This window comes from Galeopterus variegatus, unplaced genomic scaffold, assembly GCF_000696425.1.
Source record: "Galeopterus variegatus unplaced genomic scaffold, G_variegatus-3.0.2 Scaffold24411, whole genome shotgun sequence".
NCBI lineage: Eukaryota > Metazoa > Chordata > Mammalia > Dermoptera > Cynocephalidae > Galeopterus > Galeopterus variegatus.
In genome coordinates, this window is record NW_007750522.1 from 1 (window position 1) to 9975 (window position 9975).

The following is a 9975-nucleotide window of genomic DNA, read 5'->3' on the forward strand; positions in this document are numbered from 1 at the left end:
ATAGCATTTTTATATTTGTAATTTAAAAGTATAACTGTGGTTTCTGCCTGAGAATGGATTGCACATAAGCAAAGGAGAAAGCAAAGAGACTAATTAGGTAATGATTATATCAGTATAAGTGAGAGAAAATAGTTGTTTGGACAAAGGTGGTGTCAATGAGACAGAAGTCAACATGTTGGGAAATGTTTTAGAGACATAGTAGTCAGTGGAGACATAGTGGAGACGTACTGATGGTCTAGACATGAAGGGTCACCTAAAATTTGGGGTTAACAACTAAGACTATAGATATAGAAATGAGATTAGAAAAATGCCTTGGTATTTTGATAGGGATTATGTTGAATTGGTATATTGCTTTGGGTAGCATGAACATTTTAACAATCTTAACTCTTCCAAACCATGAACACTAACATAAGACTATGATAGTGCCATTTACTGATATGAAGAATACTGAGAGAGGAATGAATATGGGGAAAAGGGAGACGAAAAGTTATGTTTCGATTATGCCATCTTAGAGATGGGCATTATTCACTTCAAATGAAGACATCAAGTGGGAAGTCTGTGGTTTAGTTTCAAAATGAGGGATGAAGGGATAAACATGGTGGTTTTGGTCATTATGGGGTTGGATTGAATCACTTTGGGAGAGTGTGTAGATAAAGAGAGGAATAATGAAAAAGGGCAAAGGACAGAGCCATAGGGTCACCTCAACATTCTCAGGTCAAGAGAGGGAAAGCTGCAGCAGAAGATAAAAAAGGACAGCTTTTCAAATCTTAAAGTGGGATTATTGGATTAAATATTTGCCTTTATAATTTTAATGACCATTGCCAACTCACTCCAAAGAGACCCACCAACTTATATTCTCATCATACATTTATGAACCTTCCAGTTTCTACACATAGTCACAGCCCAGGCTATGATCAATTTTATTAATTTATTTTTGCCAATCAGGTAAAAGAAAATAGTATTTGACTGTTTTAGGTTTCATTTTCTTAATTATAAGTTAAACATCTTTCTTATGTCCATTAGCTCTTTGTGTCTATTATCCTCTCTTGAGTGTAGCATCATACACAACACACTCCACATTGTCTCATTGTATGTATTTGAGGTGTACAACATGGTGTTTTGATATACATACAGACAGTGAAATGATGACTATAGTCAAGAAAGTGAACATATCCATTTCCTCTCATAGTTTTTTTTTTTTGTTTTGTTTTGTTTTTTTTTGTAGTAGGAGAACCTGAAATCCACTCTCTTGGCAAATTTCCAGTATACAGTACAATATTTTTAACTATAGTCATCATCCTGTGCATTAAAACCTTCATAACTGCAGCTTTGTATCCTTTGGCCAACATCTCTTCATTTCTACCCCTCCCTGATCTTGGTAATTACCCTTCTACTCTCTGTGTCCATGTATTTGACTTTTTCATTTTTAAATTATTTTTTTTAATTCAAATATAGTTGGATTTCATATATAAGTAAGATCATGTAGTATTTTTCTTTCTGTGTCTATTTTACTTACCATGATGTCCTCCGGTTTCTTCCATGTTGTTGTAAATGGCAGGATCTCCTTATATAAGGCCAAATATTATTTTATATATTTTGGTCCAATGTACCAATTTACATTCCCATCAACAGTGTACAAAAGTTCCCTTTTCTCCACAGTCTTGCCAACACTTCCTATGTCTTTTCTTATTGACAATAGTCACCCTAACAGGTGTAAGGTGATATCTCATTGTAGTTTCGATTAGCATTTCCCTGATGACTAGTGATGCTGAAAATCTTTTCATATACCTGTTGGCCATTTTCAGGTCCTTTGCCCATTTTTTAATTGGGTTATTTGTTTTCTTGCTGTTGAGTTATTTGAGTTCCTTATATGTTTTAAATACAAGCCCCTTATCCAATAAATGGTTTGCAAATATTTTCTCCCACTCTGTAGGTGCTTTTTCATTTTGTTGATTTTTTGTTTGTTTTTGTTTTGTTTTTGCTGGGCAGAAGCTTTTTGTTTTTTGTAGTCCTACTTATTTATTTTTGCTTTTGATGCCTGAGATTTTGTTGTGATATCTAAAACATCATTGTCAAGGCTGATGTCAAGGTGCTTTCCCCCTATGTTTTCTTCTAGGAGTTTTGTGATTTCAGGTCTTACACTTAAGTCTTCATTCCTTTTGCAGTTGTTTTTCTGTATGGTGTCAGATAAGGTTCCAATTTCATTCTTTTGTATCTGAATATCTAGTTTTCCTAATATCATTTATTGAAGAGACTTTCCTTTCCCCTGATGGAGACCAGAATATCCCTCCCCAAAATATGAAGGATTGTTGAGCTGAAGACAATTAGGAAGAAGGAGATGGAGGAAAGTTCTCTGCTCTCCCTCTAGTTTCCTAAAAGGAGGACTTCATAGATTTACAGGGATAAAATGTACCCTTCTCCCTCCTCTGGCAGGGAGAATTAAAGTTAACCACTGAAGTCGTCTTTAGACCCTTCTTAGCCTGGTGATGGTACCAGAGGAATCTACACTAGCAAACTTTTTAAACTAACTTGTGTATGTGTGTGTGTGTGTGTATGTGTGTGTGTGTGTGGCTGACTGGTATATAACACCAAAACCCTGTTATAACACTGCACTCTAATCATTTGAGCTAACCAGCCAACTCCTATTAACTAACTTTCATCTGCCAGTTATTTGCCTTACCCCAAATTGCCACCCCCCCCACCGGTAAGAGTCTCAAAGTCCTTTTCCCTTGTCTTGTCATTTCTCTAAAAATTTACTGATTTTTTTTATTGAAGATGCTATATAAACTGGAATTCAAAGCCACTTCTTTGAGAACTACTCATTCTCTGGGTGCCTCCCATGTCTATATGAAATATACATGTTAATAAACTTCTGTTTGTTTTTCTCTTTTTAATCTGTTCTTTTATAACGGGATTCCATTCCAAATAAGAACCTATGGACATTATCATTTTTCCCCTATGCACCATTGTGTATTCTTGGTGTCCTGTTTTAAAATTAGTTGGGTGAATACATGTGGGTTTATTTCCAGGCTCTTTATTCTGTTCCACTGGCCTATGTGTCTGTTTTTATGCCAGTACCACACTGTTTTGATTACTATAGCTTTGTAATATAATTTGAAATCAGTAAGTGTGATGTCTCCAACTTCTTTCAAACATTGCTATGGCTCTTTGGGGTCTTTTGTGGACTCATACATATTTTAGAATTGTTTTTTCTATTTCTGTGAAAAATGCCTTGGTATTTTGATAGGGATTATGTTGAATTGGTATATTGCTTTGGGTAGCATGAACATTTTAACAATCTTAACTCTTCCAAACCATGAACACAGGATATCTCTTTATTTATTTATGTCTTCTCCAATTTCTTTCATCAATGGCTTATAGATTTTAGTATACAGATTTTTCACCTCCTTGGTTAAATTTATTCCTAAGTATTTTATTATTTTTGATGACATCATAAATAGAATTGTTTTCTTTATTTCCTTTTCACGTATATTGTTATTGATGTAAAGAAATGCCACTGATTTTTGTATGTTGATTTCATATACTACAATTTTACGAATACTGAATTTGTTTATTAGTTCTAACTGGTTTTTTTCTGAAGTCTTTAGGGTTTTTTACATATAGAATCATGACATCTACAGACAGGAAAAATTTTATTTCTTCCTTTAATATTTTAATGCCTTTTATTTCTTTTTCTTATCTGGTTGCTTTTGGTAGTACTTCTATTACCATGTTGAATAGAAGTAGCAAGAGTAGGTACCTTTTACTTATTGCTTTGCCTCACACAGATTTGACACCTCTCTTCCTCTGGGTGATGGAGATGCAGAAGATTACTCAAAGCCCATACTTCCCAGAACCCTCAAGAGAGAGGCATTCCTCCCTTGGGAAATTAACACTGAACTGGGGTTCTGTCTCAGTATTTATTCTCCAGGCCAGAAAGTTACAGAAAAAGAACATAGGTGGAGTTATGGCTAAGTATAGTTTAACAATAGAAGCTGGTAACATCAGTGAAGTAACAAAGTGATATTCCATAATGCAATTTGCAAAAGGCTAAGTCCATCCACCAACAAAAGCTTTTTCTTAGCAAATACTTTGTTTTTCTACAGCAGTTTCCTTAGTATGTTTACACAACAATAAAGCAACTTAACATATCAATTAGTAGGGTAACCTGCTCCAAGGGCATCTGTCCTTGCCATGTTACAATTTTTTATCCATATCAGAGACTTTACCCTGGGGAAAGTTTCCTGTCTTTTGCAAAGTTAACATTTCTATATGTAATTTAAAGAAGTTAGGTTAAACCTGAAACTACAGGGCTTTGGAAACCAGGCCCTGTGAAATACATTTGCTTTATAAATGTTAGTGTACTCCACATTTGCTGTATTGGATCTTAGAGGAAAAGCTTTCTGTTTTTCCCCATTGGTTATGATTTTAGCAGTGGGCTCTTCATAAAAGGCCTTTATTATGTAGAGAAACTTTCCTTGTATGAAAGTAACTCAAAAGTTCATGGAAAAATAGGATTGGCAGATAGTACAAATCTTTCCATGAAATTATTGAAGTACCCTCATATACTTATTTTGTTGAGAGTTTTTATCATGAATGACTGCTGAATTTTGTCAACTGCTTTTTCTACATCTATTGAAAAGATCATGTGGTTTTTATCATTCATGCTGCTCATGTGGTGTAACACATTGATTGATCTGCATTTGTTAAACCAATCTTACATCCCAGTTATAAGTACAACTTGGTCATGCAGTATCATCTTTTTGATGTGTTGCTGAATTTGGTCTGCTATTATTTTATGGAGGATTTTCACATCTATGTTTATCAGAGGTATTGTCCTATAGCTTTCTTTTCTGGTGGTGTTGTAGTCTGGCTTTGGTGGCAGGGTGATGCTGGCCTCATAAACTGAGTTTGGAAGTATTCTCTTGACTTGTGTTTTTGGAAGAATTTAAAGGTGACTAGTACTAATTCTTCTTGGACCATTTGGTGGAATTCAGTGTGAAGCCATCTGGTCCTGGGCTTTTCTTTGTTTGGAAGTTTTTGATTGCTACTTTAATCCCCTGTTTGTTACTGTTCTGTACAGACTTTCTACTACTTCTTGATTCAGTGTTGGTAGTTTGCTAGGAATTTATCCATTCATACTAAGTCAACCAGCTTGTGGACAAATAATTACTCATAATAATCTCTTGTGATTCTTTTTATTTCTGAAGTATCTATTGTAATATCTCCTGTTTTACTTCTAATCTCATTTATTTGAGTTTTCTCTCTTTTTTTCTTATTATATGTCAGTAAGGGTTTACCATTTTGTTTATCTTTTTAAAAAACCAACACTTAGTTTCATTTATACTTTCTATTTGTTTTTCTAGTGTCTATTTCATTCATTTATGCTCTGATCTTTATTATTTCCTTCCTCCAGCTAACTTTGGGTTTAGTTCTTCTTTGTCTAGTTTCTTGAGGTGTAAAGTTAGGTTGTTTATTTAAGATATTTCTTCTTTTTAAATGTAGGCATTTATCACTATAAACTTTCCTCTTAGAACTGCTCTTGCTGTATCCCATAAGTTTTGTTATGTTGTGTTTTCATTTTCATTTGTCTTGAGATATTTTTTAAATTACCTTTTGATTTCCTCTTTTACTCAGTGAATTTTGAAGAGTGTGTTATTTAATTTCCATACATTTGTGAATTTTTCCATTTTCTTGCTATTATTGATTTCTAGTTTTATTCCATTATGGATGGAAAAGATACTTGGTATGATTTTGATCTTTTTAAATTTGTTAAGATTTGTTTTGTAACCTAACATATGCTCTATCCTGGAGTGTGTTCCATGTGCACTTAAGAAGAATGTGTATTCCTCTGCTCTTGTATAGAAAGTTCTGTATATGTCTGTTAGGTACATTTAGCCCACAGCACTGCTCAGGTCCCCTGTTTCTTTACTGATTTTCTGTCTAGATTTGCAATTCTATTGCTATTTCTCTACTTCAGACCTTTCAATATGTGTTTTATACAAGAGGATGCCTCAAAAAGTTCACATAGAAATAGAATTGAAAGATATTACAAATCTTTCCATGAACTTTTTGAAGTACACTTGTACTTAGGTGCTCAGATGTTGGACACACATATTTTTATAATTACTTAATATTTCTATGGAAATGACCCTTTTGTCATTATGTAATGACCTTCTTTGTCTCTAGAGATAGTTATTGACTTAAAGTCTGCTTTACCTAAGTATAGCAATTCATGCTCTTTTTTTGGTTTTTATTTCCATGGAATATTTTTTCCATCTCTTTACTTTCAATCTGTGTGTGTCCTTGGATCTAACGTGAGTTTCTTGTAGATTCATGCACTTGGATCTTGTTTTTTTATCCATTAAGCCACTCTGTATACTTTTATAACAGAGTTTAGTCTATTTATGTCTAAAGTAATTATTGATAGGGAAGGATTTACTACTGTCATTTTGTTAACTTCTTTCTGTTTGTCTTGTAGTTCTTCTGTCTCTCTTTTCCCTCCTTCCTATCTTCCTTTGTGCTTCTTCTTTTTTTTTTTTTTATTCCTAAGTTCTGGTTCCTTCTTTTTCTTTTGTGTAACTTCTATAGTTATTTTCTTTGTAGTTTCTGAGTGGATTACATAAAATATAGTTATAGCAGCCTATTGTAAACTGATAACAACTAAACTTCACTTTCATATAAGAACTCTCTGCTTTTACCTCTCTTCCTTCCATATTATATGCTATTAATGTCCCAATTTACACCTATTTATATTATAAATCCATTAACATAATTTAGTCATCACTGTTTTCAATACTATGGTCATTTAACTTGTCAGTTTCTGAAGCTGTATCACGTTCTCTTGTTTAGAACATTCCTTCCCTGTTTCTTCATTTTCCTTAACTCTCTGTATTGGTTTCTGCACATTAGATAAAACAGCCATCTCTTCCAGTCTTTTCAGAACAGCCTTATGTAGGAGCTGGACCTCACCAATTAGCCTGTCTAGTAACTCTAGGTGCCTCTCAAACCTTTTTGTTTGTCCAAACTGCTGTCTTAGTTCCCAGTGGCCCCCAGGAGATTAGAGTGTGCCAAGTTCTTAGGTGCCCCAATACAGGCAAGATAGAAGCCAGTCCCTCAACATGCCGATGGAAAAACTGAGCTGCTAGATATGTGGTCCACTTCCTTCTCTCCTCAGAGATAAGCTGGGGACTGGTATTTTTCTCCCACTCACTCTGCACTAAGCCACATAGAAGATCTGTGGCAAACACCTACAATCTCTTTCAGACTTCACACTCTTACAACCCATCTCTTTGCTTGCTCTTTGTCACCCCAGGGGCCTACCAGCTCTTAAGGACAGGAGGGTTAATTGGAAGCTTGCTTTTATCTCTGGAGAGAGCCAGGGGGAGGATCTGTGGGAAGGGCCCGCTCACCCATGGTTTCAGCTCTCAGAGGACTGCTCATTTGCCAGCCCCACCATTAGTTCCTACATGAGGGGTAATTACAAGTCTGACCCACAGGCAGTAGTTGGGAAAGTTGGAATGTTAGAAATGCATTCAAACCCCTATCAGTGAGAAGCTGGCAGCTGGGTGTTAGAAATGCATTCAAACCCCTATCAGTGAGAAGCTGGCAGCTGGGTGTTAGAAATTCATTCCAACCCCTATCAGTGAGAAGCTGGCAGCTGGGTGTTAGAAATGCATTCCAACCCCTATCAGTGAGAAGCTGGCAGCTGGGTGTTAGAAATGCATTCAAACCCCTATCAGTGAGAAGCTGGCAGCTGGGTGTTTTTGCCTGCTAGCTCTGCATTGAGCTAGAGGAAATAGCCACTGGCAGTGCTTCCATGCCTGTTTCAAATGGTCTTTGTCATTTCTGTGGGCTCAGGGTGACTCAGGAATACCAGACCAAGGTGATTTAGGATCCAGTCCCTTTGAGGAGAGCTGTAAAAGCTGGCGTGCTTCATATGGGGACCATCTCACTCCAGGAAGAGTCTGGAGACTTGGTTTTACTGCTAGAGCAAGGGGCGGGGAAGACGGCATGGGAAGAATGAAAATCAGCCCCACAGAGCAGAGAGCTGAGGAATCTGAACCTTACAATAGAGCTGATCTCTGCAGCCAACTTCCCCCAGAGGCCCTAAAACTGAGTTGTGGAGGTTTGTTTCTGGAGAAAAGAGAAACATCAAAATTTTACAACTTACTTTCCTACTTTAAAACAGTTCTGTGTTTTTGACCAAAAAGTCTAGAAAATGGGTCATGATTCACAGTAGGGAAGGGGAGATATCTTAATAGCCTCTTGTTCTCATGCCAGTGGTCCCTGTTTCATACTTAAGCCTTCACTGCCCACCTAACCCATAATGGATGAGGCACCAGACTAAACCACGACTTTGTCCTCCTGGGTCATCTGAAAGAATTGTGGGCCAATAAGAATCATCATTACTGAGGGTAGACATGCTGTGCTATGCAAAATGAGACTGAAGTGCATAGTAACTAGAGGCAGCATGCCATGAGACAGCTCTCTTTGAGGAAGACAGACACATAGGAGATGATTCAGGAAGAGCTGACTAGATGGATCCTAACACAGCAGGAAGAAAAAACAGTGTTTTCCATCCATCTTGAGAAATTTAACCAGGTAAACAAACTAGCCTAATCTGATAATTGCCTATTTATTAGGACAAACAATAACAAGGAAAGACTGTTGCATCTGATGACAGCAGCCCCTTAGCAGGGTATAAAAGGCACATGAAGCAAGAAGACTTCCAGACCTTACAAACCTACCTTCCTGGAAACTCACCCAGAACCTCCACCCTCTGACACCATGGTCAACTCCTGTTGTGGCTCCATCTGCTCTGGCCAGGGCTGTGGCCAAGAGAACTGCTGCTGTCCTACCTGCTGCCAGACTACCTGCTGCAGGACCACCTGCTGCCGTCCCAGCTGCTGCGGTTCCAGCTGCTGTCGCCCCAGCTGCTGCATCTCCAGCTGCTGCCGCCCCTCCTGCTGTGGTTCCAGCTGCTGCCGACCCACCTGCTGCCAGACCACCTGCTGCAGGACTACCTGCTGCCGCCCCAGCTGCTGTGGCTCCAGCTGCTGCCGTCCCTCTTGCTGTGGATCTAGCTGCTGTGGTTCTGGCTGCTGCCGTCCCTCTTGCTGTGGTTCTAGTTGCTGTGGTTCTGGCTGTTGCCGCCCCACCTGCTGCCAGACCACCTGCTGCAGAACCCAATGCTACCGCCCCAGCTGCTGTGTGTAGCTGTTGCTGCCCAAACTGTTGCCAGACCACCTGCTGCTGTCCAATCTGCTCTAGTGATTATTGCTGATGAGCACTCTGATCTGCACTCACCTGTTTTTTGCCAACCAATATTCTTGATGTAGTTTATTTATGAGCTGAATCATGGGAGACCAATTGTAAAACCTCTTTTCCAACTGAATCTTAAGTTGACTTATGCCTCCATATGTGCTGTTCTCCCTACCTCCACCATTTCTCTCTCTCTCTCTCTCTCTCTCTCTCTCTCTCTCTCTCTCTCTCNAATGAGCAAAAACCTCCAGATGAGGGGGCTGCTATACGCTGAGGGTAATTACCTGGAGAACAGTGCGGGTGAACAGTGTAAAGGAATCTGGACAGATATCATATAGTCCACCACGGCACTTCTCAGGTTCACCCCTTTCTCTCATTAGCTCAATCCAACTAATTAATCATAATTTCCAGAGAAAATTACAAGAGAACATTAATGAGCAGCACTTCTGCTGGTCTAGGTGACTTGCCAAGTAGAGTAATATAGGTCCTCATCCTGAAAGTTCTGTGCCCTTAATTACTAGGTTCTTATTGAGCTATAGCCATTGCACTTGCCCATTTGTAGAAAAAACTGGAGACAGAAATGCCGAGAATGTCCCAGTGGATCGCCTAAGGGCCAAATACTCCTCCCTGTTCCCACCGTGTAGCAGCGGTCCTCCTTCCTCATGATGATGAGGTCAGTTGCAATGTGAATAGCTCCTTTCTTTCCCTACT

The 9975-nt window shown here is 38.2% G+C and overlaps 1 protein-coding gene across 1 annotated transcript; it reads left to right on the top strand.

The window, feature by feature from the left end:
- Positions 1–8790: 8790 nt before the first annotated feature.
- On the top strand, positions 8791–9219 carry LOC103583561 (keratin-associated protein 4-4-like). Its single transcript, XM_008564841.1, has one exon. The coding sequence runs from the start codon at positions 8791–8793 to the stop codon at positions 9217–9219; it is 429 nt and encodes a 142-aa protein (XP_008563063.1).
- The last annotated feature ends 756 nt before the right edge of the window (positions 9220–9975 follow it).

Coding starts and splice junctions, on each gene's coding strand:
- LOC103583561 (XM_008564841.1), top strand. CDS start 8,791: ATGGTCAACTCCTGTTGTGGCTCCATCTGCTCTGGCCAGGGCTGTGGC.